The 19,266-nt window shown below is 35.9% G+C and overlaps 1 protein-coding gene across 4 annotated transcripts in view; it reads right to left on the reverse strand.

Moving 5' to 3' along the window:
* ANGPT1 (angiopoietin 1) overlaps nt 1-19,266 on the reverse strand; it is a 254,882-nt gene that overhangs the window by 66,022 nt on the left and 169,594 nt on the right. For 3 of the 4 annotated variants that reach the window (XM_019630086.1, XM_019630088.1, XM_019630089.1), the window contains one exon: nt 18,637-18,869. In XM_019630086.1, coding sequence (XP_019485631.1) covers nt 18,637-18,869 — 233 coding nt within the window. The remainder of the gene's footprint in view (nt 1-18,636; nt 18,870-19,266) is intronic. The other variant, XM_019630087.1, reaches the window with a different exon arrangement.

Genomic DNA, 19,266 nt, shown 5'->3' on the forward strand with positions numbered 1-19,266 from the left:
TGAGCGGCTGTCCAGAAGCCGGCGACTGATCCGCCTTGCCCTGGAAGAGCGCAGTGATGGTGCCAACTTGGGCAAGTGAAGCAACGTCCTCCACAACTAGACTGAAGAACAAAACGACAGCAACTTGTCTGTTCCCCTTCCCCAATCCCCCAGCACTGTTCCCATCCCCCAATTCCCCAATAAAAATCTTTAAAAAAAAAAAGCATGCCTTCTGTCTTAGTTTAATCCATCCTATATTAGTTAATTCAACGAATATTGATTGAATACCTACTTGCATGACATTTCCTAGGCAATGGAGATACAGACATAAGAAAACCACAACCTGACCTTAATGTGATCACAGTCTGATAGGAGAGAGACCTATTATATTAGTAGGTCTTCCATGGTAGCTCATAATAGCTATATCCATGATTAGTATCTTCCATGACAGGAGAAAACTCAACTCAAGCTGGGTTAAGCAAATAGGTAATTTATTGAACAAGGTAATTAATTTAGGATAGAGTTTTAGGTAAAGCATTATCAGCTTTCAAACAACATGAACAGGAATTTGTTTTTTTTATCTTTTCTTGAGTCAGTTGGTGGTGACACTCTACCTGGTCACAAGATGGCTAGCAACAGCTTCTAAAGCTATACTGTTACCAGTTGAAATATAGCACCAAAAAGAGATTGCTATCACAATTGCTATCTTGGATGTATGTATCAAGTGCATTGGGAGTATGCAGAAAGAATACACTATGTCTGCCAGATAGACTTGGGGAAGGCAGTCCAAAGAGTTAACACCTGAATGAATAAAACATGCAAAAGGGCTTATCTGCACTAAATTTTAAGAGCCTGGGATGCCAGTTCAGACTTTACTACACCAATATCAGCAAATAAATCTAGAAAGTGTTAGGAAAGAATCATCACTCATTCTTTTCATCTAGCCTTATCTGTACAACTGAATCTTCATGATCTAAAAGGAAAGCTAGGAACACAAGCAGGTGTATGTTTGTCTGTCACCAGCCAACACTCAGTCAATGAGCAACCTGAGACCCTGACTCCAGCAGCTGTTGACTTTATCAGGTCTTTCCTTTTATTTGCCCAACCAATTTCAATCCAGATGGTAGATCTGCTACAGGGCTGACTTCAGGGAAGAACTATGAAAGTTGAGGCAGAGGGTCACTTCAATTCAGATGAACCCTAAAGAGAAAACTTCCTGGAATGCAGAATTGGTAATTCTGAGTCTCAGCAGACCTGGTAGAAAACACAGGTGGCAATTAGCCTTGCTACCAGAGACAATGTAAAGAGTCAAAGCCCTTAATCTTACGCATTTCCTAATACTTGCTATAAAAGAATCAATTCTTTAAACCTTTTTATATCTTAGATGTGGCTCATGGTTCATATCTCTCCAGTATTTAGCAAACATCAGAATGTATGTGGATCAAGTTATTGGTTTAAGGATGATCCTTGCATTACGTTTTGGGCCATCATCATTAGAGAGCTCACAGTACTAGGAATTGACCCTAGATCTGTAATTTTCAACACAACAGGTCACTGATGTTAACTGAGCACATGGATGAAAATAAAAGGCATATCTGACAAGGGGAAAACAAGCAAACGGTTGATTAGATTCTGTACTCTTGACACAGGTGTGTGGACATTTCATCCAAAGGCCATTTGAAGATACCTCCTAGAACCCTAATTTATTTGAAAGGACTTTTAGAAGTGGAAGAAGGTGATATTTTGCATTTCAAGGGTGTGGCAACATTAAAAGGAAGTTTGCAAGCAATATTCAATATTTCAATACTTTGTGGATAGGTGTGAGGAGGGTGAGGAAGACTTACCAATGATTTCATAAATACATTACACATATGCATAGCTACATAAATACATAAAATCTTTATGCCTCTAAATTGAAAATTTCACACTTGGTATTTTATCTCATATAAAACATATGCATATGAACCTAAATATCTCAGCATTTGATATTTCAGCATGATTGTTTTTAACCTACAAAAAATGGGAACTGAATATGGTTTAATCTACTATATATTTTATATGTATTTATACATATAAATACATACAAATTATATGTCACAATATAACAAACACACAACATATTCATTTTGTAAATACATCAAATCTGGTCTTTGGTAAAGTAGCTAAACGCTTCCCTTTTTAAAATCTACTATTCCTTTCCCCCACAGTCCCCTAACCCTTGTATGAGGGAACACTTGAACATCATTTACTTGCTGCATTCCTATTTTACTTTGTTAGTAAAAAGGACTGTTCTACTCTCATTTAAATTCCTTGCATGTTATTACTTTGTAGATACTCTGTAAAATTTTCACTATCCATCATCTTCTTGGTGGAACTCTAATAATCATGATCAGGAAACTAGCTCAGCGTGCTATCTAACTTCAACCAAGCTTATAAGGCTGAGACTCTTAACTTCTTCTTACTGGTTTATGTAGTAAAGTCAAACTCAAGCAAAACTCAAAGGAGTCATGTGTCACAGAGTCCCCAGCAATAGCTATCTCAGCTGACAAAGGGTCGTGTGTGAATCAAGACAGGCCTCAATTCTGAATGGGTACAGGTCTTTTGGAATGGAAGGAGAAGGTATGTGAAGAGTGACAGGAGGCAGACATGACAAAAAAGAAGAAAAATGTTGAGATGAGGATAGAAGAGAACCACAAGTAGCAGAATTATCTGTGAGAGGGGAACTCTCAGCAGAAATGTAAAACAGAATTTCAAAAGCTAACAGAAGATTAGGGAGTAAGAAGTCCCTGAGAAGTCATATTGGATTGCATAATGTCCATACCTTATAAGTCATGCTGACCAGGATTTACCTCATTAGTTTTAGATCCTGTTTTCACAAGCCTAATGATTTGATTTCCCAGCCTCTGGACTATTTACTAGCAGCTACAGATTTAGAGGAAGGGCTAGGGAGGGAGGTGAGAATATATACGTGTGTTTGTGTGAGTGTGTGTTGGTGTTCCATGCTAGAATCAGGTATGGAAACAAACAAAAAAATTGATAATTAAAAGCTTTTTCGTGTGTATGAGGAAAATACAGTAAAATTTTAAAAGCATGCAAAATTAAGAAACGATAATAGCGTGGGCAGCGTGTATAATATAAAGGACATATTATGTTATATTATTTTCCAAAAGCATCATGGCATTCTTGTGATTCATATTAATTCATGCTATGATAATGAAGTACACTTTTGGAAAAGCTTTAATTTTATACAATCTTCTCTTCTTAGGGGAAAAAGAGAGGAGAGGATTAAAAACAATGTAGAAAATTTACCATCACAATATTTTTTTAACTTTCTTCAAGTTTTATTACTTAAAGAGATACATTTTAATTATCTGAAGAATATATTAACCATTATGTATAATTTTAGATTATATATTATATATATATATACACATTTGTATGTATGTATTTGTATACATATATATTTAATAATATTGAGATATATGCATAAGGTAAACTCTTGAATCTATTTGGATATGCAAAGCACTCTATGGCATTCATAGGTGGATTGCTAATTTTAGGTACTTTTTATAAGTGTAGAATAATGAACCATCAAGTATTTCTAGATAATGCTATTTTAGTTTATTAGTATATTTAAATAAAATTTCTAATGCTCCTCTAATGTGAAATGACTCATATATATAACTGAATGTATAATCAATGCATATTACACTTAAAGCAACTACGAATGAAAAAAAAATCACTGAAACTTGAAAATGGGTTTATACACAACCTCAGTTTAATCAAGTGATTATTCATTTTTCATAAATTTATTTCTGTTTTCCTTTTGGGCACCCTGATGGGCAGTTATGAGTGCTACATGACCTTTGCCATTTGTTCAGAAGGTAATTTCATTAACAAAGATATTTCAGGTGTTTCATGGGTGTTAATTTCCCATGTAATGTTTTTGGCATGACTGGAATATATTGATTCTGAACAAAAGATTTCCTACGCATGTGGGAAAGCTTAAGGGGCATCTTTTGTGTCCTATTTTAAGTAGACAAATTGATTTCAGCAAAAGCCATTAAAAACGAAATGAGTCTTTAGGCAACGCTCTAAGGGTAGAAAGTAGTTGCCAAAGGCTTTTGAAAACTGACACACACAAAACTTCACTTTGAAGTTTTAAATAAATAAAGGCTGACCATAGGTATGTAACTTTGTTTCTTACTCTTGCAGTGAAATATACTTGAAGAGCAGTACTTAACTAGCTAGTACTTAACTAGTACAGCTAGGGTTCTACTTGGGGTTGTACTCTGAAGTTAGGGCTTCCTCAGTCATGAGTGATAGAAAAAACCAAGAGAAGATATGATATTGGGTTGTTGGAAAAGTCATGATGCATTTTTGCAATGAAAAACGTAGAAAAAATATGTCATGACTTTTCCAACAACCCAATATTATTGATAAGAGTTATAAAATGTGTGGGTTGTACAGTCCAAGCAAACTCAAAGGTATGTGGTACTTTTATGTTAAGCAACCTGTCAGCAGTGCTAGGACTAGAACTCAGATGTCCTGATTCTGGTTCCTTCTAGACCAGTGGTTCTCAACCTTTCACAGGGGTTGCCTAAGACCATTGGAAAACACATATTTTCGATGGTCTTAGGACCTGAGACACCACTCCTCTATCTGTCTCCAGGCCAACATGCAGATACGGTCACTTACGAATACCCGGCGACCCCTGTGAAAGGGTTGTTTGACCCCCAAAGGGGTCGCGACCCACAGGTTGAGAACCACTGTTCTAGACCATCATGCACTGCCCTCTAGATGGCATGTATCATAGCTGCTCAAGACACTGGTGAGGTGGCCATTTCAAACTAAATCCTAGCTCCAGGGGCGTGGGCTGGATTGATTATGGTTGAGATTCGGTTTATTTGTGCATTTGTAAGTGTGTACATGTGGCAGAAATAACTGGCAGAAAAAACCTTCCATTAAAACCAAATCTCCACTGAAAATTAAAACCAAAGTCCAAATTCACTGTTCCAAATTCATACTGGTTGTGAAAACAATGTTCACACCTAAAGGTAATTATGAGTACATGAAAGGACATGATAAAATTGAAAGAGCTTTGACTTAACTGGTATTACATTGAATAATTTAACTTCATCATAAATTCATTAAAAGGTTATTCTTGCTAGGTCATATATGCACGTGTTTTGTTACCGAAGTTGGTCCCACTCAGAATGTGCACACCCAGGCAGGTAGCAGGAAGAGAGTCTAGTGTTATGATGTTGGTGTTATTTAGCTGATAATAAATGATGAGCTTCCACAGGAAACCAAAACCATTTTTAATCGATCGTTTTAAAGGTTCTTTGCCATTGCCTTGTAAAGAAATCTTATGCTAAAAATCAATATTTTGTTTACATATATTTAAGCCTAACTGTACAGTTGCAACACTTCTCAGGTTTTCTTTCTCTTTTTATTTTCTCCCTTCCTAAAGCATAAGAAATTTCATGAGGGTTTCAGTCTATGGTTGATGTGATGCATATGTACTGAATGACGTTAATAAAATGTCTTTTTTTCTTACCTTCTCTCTAATTACAGGTGTCATTTGGCTCTGTGTAAAGTACCACAGCTTATCTGTAACTAATGTCTAATGTCCCATGACATCCCTGAACTTAGAAAATATCTGTTGAATTTGACTTGAGTGTGGATGAGTCCAGGAAATGACTTTGTTTTAATTCTATTCAAAATATTCTGTGCTTCTTTGCTTTAGCCAATCAGACCATGAAAGCATAAGAGAAGAAGGAATGGCATTTACTCATAGTAATGTTGGGACATCAAGGCAACACTTTGTGTGTGTGTGTGTGTGTGTGTGTGTGTGTGTGTGTGTGTGTGGCTTTTCACCCTGTTAACTTCTAGGCCCAGATGGAACCAAGAGATATCCCTTTTCAGATAGTCTAGTTTCTGAAGTTGAAACTCTAATTCCAAAAGACAATAAGGCAACACTTTGTGTGTGTGTGTGTGTGTGTGTGTGTGTGTGTGTGTGTGTGTGTGTGTGTGGCTTTTCACCCTGTTAACTTCTAGGCCCAGATGGAACCAAGAGATATCCCTTTTCAGATAGTCTAGTTTCTGAAGTTGAAACTCTAATTCCAAAAGACAATTAGCCACAAAATTTCAAATCACCCCCAAAAGATTTGATTTAGAGGCATACAGTCCTTCATAGTATTCTTGTATGATCCTGTGTGTTTCTGTAGTATCTGCCATAACTTCTCCTCTTTTATTTCTAATTTTGCTTATTTGAAGGACTATATGCCACCAAATTCAATAACCTAGAAGAAATGAACAAGTTATTAGAAATATATAACCTTCCTAGACTGACTCATGAAGAATTGGAAAATCTAAATAGATCAGCAGTAAGGAAATTGAATCAGTCATTCAAAACTCCCTCAAAAGATAAATTCCAGGACCCAATGGCTTCACTAGTGAATTCTACAAAACATTCAAAGATGATTTAATATCTGTTATCCTCAAACTCTTCCAAAAAATTGAAGAGGCAATACTTTCTCATTTTATGAGGCCAACATTACCCTAATACCAAAACCTGGTGTATAAGGAAAACACACACACACACACACACACACACAAAACTACAGACCAATCAATATCTTTGACAAACACGAATGCAAAAATCCTAAACAAAATACAAACAAATTGAATACAACAATGCATTAAAAACATTATACATCACGATCAAGTGGGGTTCATTCCAGGAGCACAAGGATGGTTCAATATATGCAATTTGATCAATGTGATACACCACATAAACAAAATAAAGGATAAAAATCATATGATTATATCAATAGATGTGGAAAAGCATCCATTGACAAGATACAACATCTAACTATGATTAAAACACTTAATAAAATTGGTATAAAAGTACCTCAACATAATAAAAGCCATGCACAACAAATCCTCAGCTAAAATCATTCTTAATGGTGAAAACTGAAAGCTTTTCCTCTAAGATCAGGAGAAAGACAAGAATGCCTCCTCTCACCACTGTAATTCAACATAGTACTGGAAGTCCTAGCCAGAGCAATCAGGCAAGAGAAAGAAATAAAAGGCATCCAAATTGGGGATGAAGAAGTTAAATTGTCACTTTTTGCAGATTACATGATTCTTTGTATAGAAAACCCTGAAGACTCTATAAAAAAAAACGATTAGAAACAATAAATGAATACAGTAAAGTTGCAGGATACAAAATCAATGTACAAAAGTTCATTGCATTCCTATACACAAACAATGAAATTTCAGAAAAAGAAATGAAAAAATTTTCTTTTGCAATTGCAACAAAAAGAAAAAAATACCTAGGAATAGACTTAACAAAGGATATGAGGGACCTAGCCACTGAAAACCATGAGACATTATTAAAAGAAACTGAAGAAGACACAAAGAAATGGAAAGATATCCCATGTTCCGGTTTAGAAGAATCCATGTAGTTAAAATGGCCATATGACCCAAAGTAATATACAGATTTAATGCAATCCCCATCAAAATCCCAATGGCATTTTGTTAAGAAAATAGAACAAAAAAATCATCAGATTTGTATGGAATCACAAAAGACCCCAAATAGCCATAGCATCCTAAGAAAAAAGAACAAGGCCAGAGATTTAACATTCCCTGACTTTATTTTATACTACAAAGCAACAATAATCAAGACAGCATGGTAGTGGCAGAAAAACAGACACACAGACCAATGGAATAGAACTGAGAACCCATAAATAAACCCACATAAATATGGACAGATAATTTTTTACAAAGGAGCCAAAAACATACAATGGAAAAAAGAAAATCTCTTCAATAAATGGTACTGGGAAAATTGCAAAGCCACATGCAAAAGAATGAAACTAGACTGCCATCTGTCACCATACACCAAAATTAACTCTAAATGGATCAAAAACCTAAACATAAGACCTGAAACAATAAACTGCATAGAAGAAAGCATAGGTACTAAACTTATGGACCTTGGATTCAGCGAGGAGGATCTTATAAATTTGACCTCAAAGGCAAGAGAATTAAAAGCAAAAATAAATGAATGGGACTATATCTAACCAAAAAAAGAGGCAACCAACAGAATGGGAGAAGATATTTGCAAATAACACCTCTGATAAGGGGTTAATATCCAAAATATATAAAGAACTCATGTAACTCAACAACAACAAAAAATAATCCAGTTAAAAAATGGGCAGAGGACCTGAACAGACACTTCTTCCAAGAAGACATACAAATGGCCAACAGATACATGAAAAAATGCTCAACTTCACTAGGTATTAGGGAAATGCAAATCAAAACTAAAGTGAAATACCACCTCACACCTGTTAGAAAGTCTATTATCAATAAGATAAGTAATAACAAGCATTGGAGAGGTTGTGGAGAAAAAGGAACCCTCATACACTGCTGGTGGGAATGTAAATTGGTACAGCCACTATCGAAAACAGTCTGGAGGTTCCTCAAAATTTAATAGAATTACCATATAGCCCAGCAATCCCTCTTCTGGGTATCTACCCAAAAAATATGAATACATTTATCCATAAAGATATATGAATATATACTCCTATGTTCATTGTAGCATTATACACAGTGGTCAAGACATGTAAACAACCAAAGTGCCCTCCGATAGATGACTGGATAAAGAAGATGTAGTATATATACACAATGGAATATTACTTGGCCATAAGAAAAGATTAAATACTGCCATTTGCAACAATATGGATGGATCTTGAGATTATCATGCTAAGCAAAATAAGTCAGACAGAAAAAATCGAGAACCACATGACTTCACTTATGTGGGATATAAAACTGAAAGCAACAAACCAAACAAGCAAAGAAACAAAAACTCATAGACACAGACAACAGTTTAGTAGTTACCAGAGGGGAAGGGGGAAGGGGTGGTAGATGAGGGTAAAGGGAGTCAACTATATGGTGATGGAAAAAACACTGACTCTGGGTGTTGAACACACAGTACAATATATAGATGATGTATTACTATAGAATTGTACACTTGAAACTTATATGATTCTACTAACCAATGTCACTCCAGTAAATTTAATACAAATTTTAAAAGATGTGGTTTAGAAATAGTTTATGGGAGAGGTCAAGAACTATTATTTTTTTATATTGTTATCATTAGTTTGGCTATCAGCTATTCACACAATTTTTTTTTACAGAAATTATAACTTTTTGAAAGGCAGATAACATGCTCCATCACAAAGGAGAAATATACCATTTCCAAAAGTAAACAGTCACTTTCCCCTTCAGCCACTGGGTTTTATGAAAGGAAGTGCTAGAAAGTGTGGTTCATTTTAAGGAAATTGTAAATGTTTGACATATAATTTTCTGTCAAGATAAAGCATTTCCTTCATTAAATGGGAACAAGTGCTCACTGTTATGTTCAGCAGATGACTTCCTGTATTTTTCTTTCTCTTTCTTCTTAATGTTAAATTGTGCATTACACGTAGTCAATGAAAAACCAAATATTTTACTCAGTCATTGAAAATTATATTTTCTATTTTTATCAATGTTTATATGAGTGACATTCAAAAGTTTTAATTTCCTCCCATCACTTGTGATGTTTTTAAAGTCATTCTTAACTCAAGGGACTTGCAGGGGTTCAAACTATCTTATCCGTTGACTGAATGATTTACTTCACAAACTCAATAGACACTGCACAGGAGGTAAATTCCTTTCAGATGGTAGAATTATTCTGAGAATACAGCCAAATGTCTCCTCAGCACTGGGAAGGAAGCAAATGCCTCATTTCCCCTTTTCGGAATGCCAGAGTACCGAAAATAATGATCAAATGTTCCGTGCCACTGCCATCAGCCTCTGGGAAAGACCCTTAAAATCAAATAATTTAGATCACTTCAAAATCTGTAGTATCAGTCATTATGCCTTTCAGAGGATGTGAAAGAAGTTTTTTAAGTGAATTTCATGAGAAGCTCCTGATGATTTGAAATTTGAACTTCAGAATCAGGGACAAAGTATATAAACATGGTCATGTCTCAGTATTTATTTTTAAGTTTTTTTTAATCCTCTCTACCCTGTGTGCCTCCCTACCTCAAGCTGTTATCTGTCCTTCCACATTCAAGTTTCTCAAATGTGGGTAGACAACATTTATTTTTTTGCTTTTACTTCCTCTTACTCATTCTAGCCTTCGCCTACGCAATTGAGCCACGCACTTCACCCAAACTCTCCTACAGAAGGTCACATCTGACTTTCAAAATTCACTTTTCATTCTGTTTTGTTGTTTTTGGGTTTTTTTTTTACTTGACCTTTCTGATGATTTGCCACTAAAACAAGACCTTTCATGACAATCTGTTCTCCCTGCATAACACTGATCACTACTATTACCCCCTCCCCCCCAATTCTTTTTGGGCCTACTTTTATCTGTCCCTTAAAGAACTCCCAATTTCCTGCCTTTGTTTTACATGCTTATTATTTTTAAGTGGGTTCATAAGCTTGGTATGTAAATTCTCTGAAAATTGTACATAAACTTGTGCCTGGGTATTTGCACTAAGTGGGAAAGAAACGTAGGCAAGTTTTTATCAGATTCTCAGATGGATCCATAAACCCCCCAAATGGTTGAATCATTCATTGCTTTATACACATCTTCAAAGATTTCGTTTGCTGCATGGCTTTACCACTTGTCTCCTCTGAGGACACACCAATCTACATGGTCATTCAGATTTCGTTCCTAAATCCCTGACTCCTATTCCTCTATCTTACAGATTTCAATTGTCCCACAGTCACCTCAGTCAATATGCCCCAAACCAAACTCATTATCTTTCCCCCCATTAAACCTGTTTCTCTTCACATGTTGTTGATTTTAGGGAAGGTCATCGATATCCCCTCAGTTACTCAACCCCCAAAATTGTTAAGTTACATTTGACTCTAATTCTAATAAGTCATTATTTCTTTGATTCTAATTCTTCTTTGTTTACAAATTTCCCCTCCACCTACCTTTCCATTTGCCCATTTGATCCTCATTATTTCTCTCCTAGGAGGTCCTTTTGAGAATTGGATGAAAACTGCCATTAACTCTACCTTTCTTCCCCATCATAGTATAGTGGATAATATACAGGCTCCAAAATCAGATTCTCTGGGTTCAAATTTCAGCTTGTTCATTTGCTAGAATTAAATGAGTTAATATATACAAAGGGCTCAGAAGATCGGCTTTATGTTAAAATATTTGTTAATATTTCAATAATGGCAAAAATACCCATTTGACCTCTGCTTCCAGCTTGTTAACTTTCCAATACGTTCTTCCTACATTGTGACCAGTATAACTGTTTACCTGTCTTTATCTCCACCAAACTAGTTTCCTTGAAGCCAAAGACTGAATTACATCTTTTCTCCCTTCTCAGTGTTCTGAATAGTATCTGGCATATTATAGGAACTCAGAAAATATTTGTTAAATAAAATGGATGAGTATCCTTATTCTCAGAAGGGAGTCTAAAACAGAACAGTTGTATAACTTTTTGAATGAATGGATAAAGTTATGAATCATATCTTGGTATAGCAAGAGTATGCTCCAAGCTGATTGGGACAGCAAGGAAATCAGCCCATGTAATTTCATGATGGAGTTTAAATACCATTTTCTTTTAAAAATTTTTCTTCCTTTTTTTATGTTTTGCTAGTGATTCAATTCGTGATCACATAACATGCTGTTTGCCTTGTATGTGTTCAACGTATGTGATGATGGTTTAATCATCTCTGAACACAAATAACTGGTGAATGTTTGATAGTCACTATCCTTCCCAGAAGAAGTCCAAACCATGTTTCCATGTTATTATCAACATAAACTATTTAATTCCTGCATTAACTGTGAATTGCCAAAAAGCATGAAGCAATCAGCTAAGCTCTGACACTATGGTCACACTGAGGGCAATATTTCCTTAGTGGGTAATGTTCTAAGAATAAATGTGACCAAATGTTTGCAGTCAAAGGTTAGACAAAAATAAATGTGTTACCCGAAGTCTCACAAAACGGATGCAATTCCGTTTGAAATACTATTAGCTCAAGACACCGCTATAGTCTGTTTGGAACAAGAGAGGGAGTTTTGGTAAATTATTTCAGAAAGAAGTGTATCTTAATTGTACTTAGGTTAAACGTATCTCATGATATAGATGTTTCAATAAGAAAAATCCTGTGAAACTAAACAAAAATACTCCCTACATGCAAAAATATATTTATAGCTTCTGGACTGAACACATATTTGGGAAAAAGGATGTTTCTAGCCAACACTTCCTAGGAATACTTCTATCATGTAACTCTAGTGAGTTATAAGCACTTCAGCAAGCATAGGCATAAAAATAACTACAATTTTTGAGCATTTATAGTAATTTCCTCGCCTAATGATGGAGATGACATTGTGAGAAATGTGTCCCGAGGAGATTTCATCGCTGTGCAGACATCATAGAGTACACTTCCACAAACCTAGATGGTGGCGCCTGCTACACACCTAGGCTCCATGGTACAGCCAATTGCTCCTGGACAAAATCCTGTACAGCATGTTACTGTACTGAATACTGTGAGCAACTGTAACATTGGTAAGTATTCATCTATCTAAACATATCTAAACATAGAAAAGGTACAGTAAAAATATGGTATAAAGATTTAAAATGGCACACCTGCATAGGGCACTTACAACAAATGGAGTTTGCAGGGCTGGACGTTGTTCTGGGTGAGTGTGTGAGTGAGTGAGTGTGAAGCCTAGGACGTTACCCTATGCTAATGTAAGCATATATAACTTTATAAACATTTAGGCTACACTGAATTTAGAGAACATGTTCTTTCTTCAGTAATAAATTAATCTTCGCCTATCGTAACTTTACTTTCTAAACTTTTAAATTTTCTTTACCTTTTCAACTCTTCTATAGCAATACTTAGCTGAAAACACAAATACATTGGACAAAATAGTTTTTCTTTATATTCTTATTCTGTAAGCTTTCCTCTATTTTAAAATGTTTCTTTTTGTTTTTTAACTTTTGACACTTTTTTTGTTAAGAACTAAGACACCAGCAGCCCTAGGCCTGCACAGGGTCAGGATCATCACGATCCCTGTCTCCCACCTCCATATCTCGTCTCACTGGGAAATCTCCAGGTACAGTAACAGGCACGGAGTTGTCATCTGCTGTGATAACAACGCCTTTTCCTGGAAGACCTCCTGCAGGACCTGCCCGAGGCTCTTCTTGAGGAGGTATTACTCTCTTCAGAAACATGGCCATGGTAGTTTGCTTGGTTTCTTTTTTTCATCAGAGATTTGCTTGTAAGCAGATAATGCACCACGGACATTCCTCTCTATAAATAAAAACCTTGCAGGGTTGAGGTCTATTTTTTAAAACTTTTTATGAAGCTTGTTGAGATTGGCATAAGTTTCTGCTAAACTCTTCACTGTGACTTTTCTTCAGGATTCCTCTCTTCTTTTCTCTTGCCTTTTTTCATGTGTTTCTGTTCTAGTTCCAGCAACTCTCCTGGAGTCAGTTCCTCAGAGCCCCCTCTCGGGGAACCTTGATGACACCCTCATCCACATCAGGTTAAAGCCTCAACCACAGCCTTGTGGATATTTGCAGCCCCTGCCTCTGTGACAAATCCTTTGAAGTCACGGATGAACCTTTTTAGTGTCTTTTTCCAGATGCCATTCACACACTCCTTGGTGACATCACCTCAAGCCCAAGTGAGGTTTTTGATGCACTCATGGATGTAGTAATCCTCACAGAATTGTATCAGTGTTTTCTCAGTTCCAGCAATAGCCTGAGTCCTGAGTAAAGGATCTCTTCATCTAGTAGACTTTAAAAACTGCTATAACTCTTTGATCCATTCGTTGGATCAAAGAGGTGGTGTTTGGAGGGAGAAAAACCACTTTGATATTGAGATGAAGATCACCAATGATAGGAGAATGTTTGGAAGCATTATCAACAATAAGCACAATCTCGAAAAGTATGTTATTCTCCACATAGTACTTCTCCATTTGTCTGGCATAGCAATTCATGAGGACTTTCTGGAAGAGGAGCTGGGTCATCCATGACTCCTATAGTGCACTAGCAGTGTGTGCTTATTAGTATGCTTGAAGGCTCCAGGGTTCTCACTGTGCCCAATGACAAAGGGTGCCAATTTGTTGCCTGCAATATTGCCCTCAAGCAAGACTGTTAGTCTGTCCTTAAAAGCCTTAAGACCTGGCATTGACTTGACCTCCTTATGGATGAAAGTCCTTTCAGACATCCATTTCCAGAATAAGGATGTTTCATCCATATTGAATATTTGCTCTGGCAAGTAATTTTCCACCACAATCAGCTTATCTGGAGTTTCCAAACATTCTTCAGCTTCCTTCACATCAGCACTCACAGAATCACCACTTAACTTTCACATTATGTAATGAGCAACAATTCTTGAATCGTTTAAACCACCCAGATCTAGCCATAAATTCAACATCATGGTCAGGTCCAGTCTTTTCTTTCAACAAACTTTTTGCTTTGGCCATAATCATCATGGTGCTTAAAGAGATATGCTTCTGTGTCTAGTCTTTAGTCCAGGTCATTAGAAGGTTCTCCATGTCTGATCCAGGCCTTTCTTGAATTTTTGTTAGTCTTGTTGCCTTCACTGAAGCACATCCTTTGATAGCTCCCATCATTTTGTTCTTGTTCTTCAAGATCGTGCTACAGTGGAATGGGACATGCCTGACTGGTGAGCAGTAACCATCACTGATTTTCTACCTTTGCGTCCCTTATTCAATTTCAATTTCATTTCTGTCAATCACTCAAGGTGGCCTCTTACTAGCAACATTAGCAGTGGGTTTTGTATGCTTAGAGGCTATAATGAACAAAATGACATGAGATTAAATCAAGCACAAGAGAAAACGATGCAATCAAGAGACTCCATAAACAGACGATGTGTGAGGTTGCTGCCGGTATAATGGGTCATACTGTTTCACAACAGCAAACCTTTTTTTTTTTTAATAAGTAGAAAGAATATACTCTGAAATAATGATAAAATGTATAGTATACTAAACACACAAACCAGTAACATTGTCATTTATTATTATTATCAATTATTATGCACTGCACATAATTGTTTATGCTGTACCTTATATGACTGGCAGCACAGTGGGTTTGTATATATCAGCATCACCACAAGCACATGACTAATGTTGTTGTGCTATGACATTGTGATGGTTATGATGTCGCTACTCAATAGGAATTTTACAGGTCTATTATAATCTTATGGGACCACCTTCATATATGTGGTCCATTGTTGACTGAAATGTCATTAGGCAATGCATAACTACTTTAGACAGGCACTATCTACGTCTAGGCAGTGTTTATACAAACCGTTTTTAGTTACTACAAACTCATCAGTTATGCATCATGATCCCATTTTAGAGATAAGAAAACTGAGGCTAAAAGAAGGTGCTTAGATGACAGTAACCAGACACTCTAGAAGAGCGGTTCTCAATCTGTGGGTTGCGACCCCTTTGGGGGGTCGAACAACCCTTTCACAAGGGTCGCTGGGTACTCGTATGTGGGCGTATCTGCACGTGAGCCTGGAGACAGATAGAGGAGCTGTGTCTCAGTTCCTAAGACTATCGAAAATATGTGTTTTCTGATGGTCTTAGGCGACCCCTGTGAAAGGTTGAGAACCGCTGCTCTAGAGCATTGTATTCAGATATTTTTCGTGAAAGAAATTTTACTTATAGATTGCACTTAATAAATTTGTGTTTATTTGAATCTTGTCACTTACAGGAGAAGGAACTAAAGTTTAATAAGTCAACTATGTCATGTGTTCTTTGCTTTTATAAGCAGTGTCTAATTTAATCATTTCCTTATCATTGTGAAGTAGACCAATTATCCTGACTTTATAAATGATGAAACAACTTCATAAAGGTTACATTAGTTGTCAGGACAGAGAAAACTTAAAAAAAAAATCTCGTCTTGTATTACATTCAGGCTGTCTCCATAAATAACAGTCAAGTCGGAACTAGAGGACCCTTAAGGTCAATGAAAATTTTTGGGTTTTTGGAGTATAACACAGTTCATGATGTTTTTGGAAAAGCTTTAAGAAGACTACTCTTTGAGTTTTTATAATATGCATTTTGGAAAACTGATGCATTTATTGCTTTAGGCATACTTACATATATTTAAATTTAAAAGTAGAATATTTACATATAATCCTTTGATAAATAATAGATCCATTTGATAAGTGACTTTTTGGTCATAAAAGTAGGGGAAGGTTTTCCTTATGTGTTTTACAATTAGAATAAAATAAAAGTTAATTTTAGCAACTGATATTTAGCCAGTATTATGCTATTGGTCATTTAAAAATTTTAAATTCACCATAACTAAAGGCAATAATGCCAGTGAAAATGAATGAAAATCTTGATGGAAACCTTTGTGAGAGGCATTTTCAATTTTTGTGTCTCTTATGAGTCCTTAAATGACCAAATATTTAGTTAGAATATTTAATTCTGGAAATAAAGAATCAAAAACGACTAACGAGGGCCGGCCAAGGGGCTCAGTTGGTTAAGAGCTCGCTCAAGAGTGTGAGCTCTGAGCAAAAGTGGTTCGAGTCCTGGCCTGAGCTGAGCTGCTGCTGAGCTGCCAACAGGTGGCAGGATGGCTCAGCTTAAAAAAAACAAACAACAAACAAACAAACAAACAAACAAACAAAAAAGACTAACGAAAAGCAAATAAAATCTATGGTTATAAGAGCACAGAAGCCACTGGAAAATAGGGCAATAGGCTTATATTAGGATCACGAATCAGGATTTATTTTAGGGTTTATCATTAAAAAGAAAATAAGTATCCAGAGGCCTGAGGTACTAGACAATTTCTATCTCTAGCATTATTGTTATTTTTTAATACGTTATATAATAGAATATACACAGTTATTTTTCTCATACCCTAAGGGAATGCTATAGGCAGCACGTATCAGAAGTGCCATTGTTATTGTTCAATAAACATTTCTTGAATTGAACAGATGTTTGATTCCTTGATGTTGCATCCAAACTGCAAACCTAGCCAGGAATTTTAATTTTGAAGTCATCCCCCAGCTTCTAAAAGCTTAAAGATACATTTATTAGACAAATACTAAGAAAAGAAGTGAAATTATGATAAGTAGGCAGACATATGAGCTCTGTGAGAATCACCAGGGCTTGATATTTCTAACATCATGAAAAAAACAGAACTACTTAACTCCATGTGCTTTAAGTCTCAAGATGATAAGAAAAATATGTTTTCAATCTTTCCCCAAATGCATTCAGTTCAATATGAGAATAGATATGTCTCATATTAATACTTAATTTCTAAATACTCATGAGTTCTATTAAAATTCTCTGGCAAAATCCTACCATGCTTTCCTTCCAGTGGACTCTAACTCAAGGTTTTGGCAGGCTCTGACTGATTAGCAGGTTTTTTCCTTCCCAATCACATTTCTGAGCACACCCAAGTGGAGCTCTGGGAACTCACTGTTTAAAAAATATTCTTCACAAAGAATATTAAGGGCTGTTTAGACTATCTAAAGGAGATATAACTCAAGGTAATGGAGTGTAATAGAGAAATGGGAAATGTCTTTAAAACAAGATCACTTAATATGGAGTTATCCTCTATATTCATATCTACACATAAAAGTATAGACTTGAGCTAATTTTTCATATATAGCTCAAGTCCCCTCTGAAATTAAAGGAGCCTCCACCTTATATACATTGCATGTGTACACTGAACCATTACATGAATGGTCACATAGGCCACAGCTCAATGACAATCAAAACGTTCAGATGGAAATGGTGTTCTCTTTCACTCATCACCATTTACCATTCCATCTTCACTCAGAGAAGGGTTGATTAGCAAGCAGAACTACAGAGGATGACCTTTAGTTCCAAGCTTTGAAGAGCCCTCCTGAGGCTGGGGAGAGATTCTGCTTGAGGTAGGAAAGTACACACGGAGGCACTCATTCAATAATTGTTGGGTGGGTGGATGGTCAGATGGATGGATGTCTTCCAAAGAGACCTGTGGTTACATAGCTCCAGATACTCAAATGATATTAAAAATTTGTATTTCCACTTTCACAAGAACACCCCAAAATAAATATGCCTAGATGTCTTGGTTAGGTCTTCTCCACACAGAACTAAGCATAAGTGAGAAAGACTTTATAAAGTCTTAATAAGTAAAGACTTAATAACAAAAATGCCTTCCCTCTCATAATATTTATTGGGAACTTCTATATCTCCTTCCTTCTCCCTCCTGAAACTCTCTCTGTCCCTCTAAACTAATCTTTAACACTGACTAATTTCTGTCCCATATGATTAAATGTCTAACACTACAATAGTGAATAGTTGTCTATGGCAGTATAGTAGATTTTATGTAAGGCTAAAAAGACCAAGAAAGAAAGAAGGAACTGGAAGATCCTTTTAGAAAGATATTGTGAATTCACAAATTCAAGCTTATTAATACATGCCCTGAACTTAAAAATATGAGAAAATTGTCAGTGCAAACTTCATGAGATGTTCCTAAAAACAAAGTTTGTTTGCTGCTTTTACACAGCCATAGATGCAACACAGGAAGTTATGCTGAATATTTACGTGCTCCATCTTAAATAAAGTATTTACTATCCCAAAATGGAAGAAAGTCTTACCACCTTCTTTCGTGCAAAGGTTGACGAGGTTATGTACTGTGTCCATCAGCTCCAGCTGCTGTTTCTGAAGGACACTGTTGTTGGTGGTCGCTCTGTTCAGTTGTTTCTCTAGTTCCTGGATTATATATGTTTGACGAGTAACCAAGGCTTGAAGGTTCTCTTTCTCTTCCTTTAAGGCATCCAACTCTTCCTTGTGTCTTCCCTCCATTTCCAAGATTTTATGTTCTAGTAAACTACAAGGAAATGAAGATAATATTAATTTTTAAAATACTATAAAAGAACTGTGATTCCACCAGTTCCTAAGTTTATTTAAAGTTAGAAATTTTAATTAGATATTTCACCATGGAAATATTTTGTAAATGAGACTCAGAATATATATAATATTATATATATATATATATATATATATATATATATATAGAGAGAGAGAGAGAGAGAGAGAGAGAGAGAGAGATACACATATCACATGTGAAATGAATAATTATTAGAGCAGTTGTTGTCAGAGAAATGTTTGTTTCCTAAAAATAATTTATATCCTGGGGAGTATCTTATATCCAGGGTAGCTGACTTGGACCCAGTTATAGTCTGGAGAACTTATAGTATAACTTTCATTAAGGAAATAAGTCCAAT

Source organism: Hipposideros armiger, unplaced genomic scaffold, assembly GCF_001890085.2.
Source record: "Hipposideros armiger isolate ML-2016 unplaced genomic scaffold, ASM189008v1 scaffold_889, whole genome shotgun sequence".
NCBI lineage: Eukaryota > Metazoa > Chordata > Mammalia > Chiroptera > Hipposideridae > Hipposideros > Hipposideros armiger.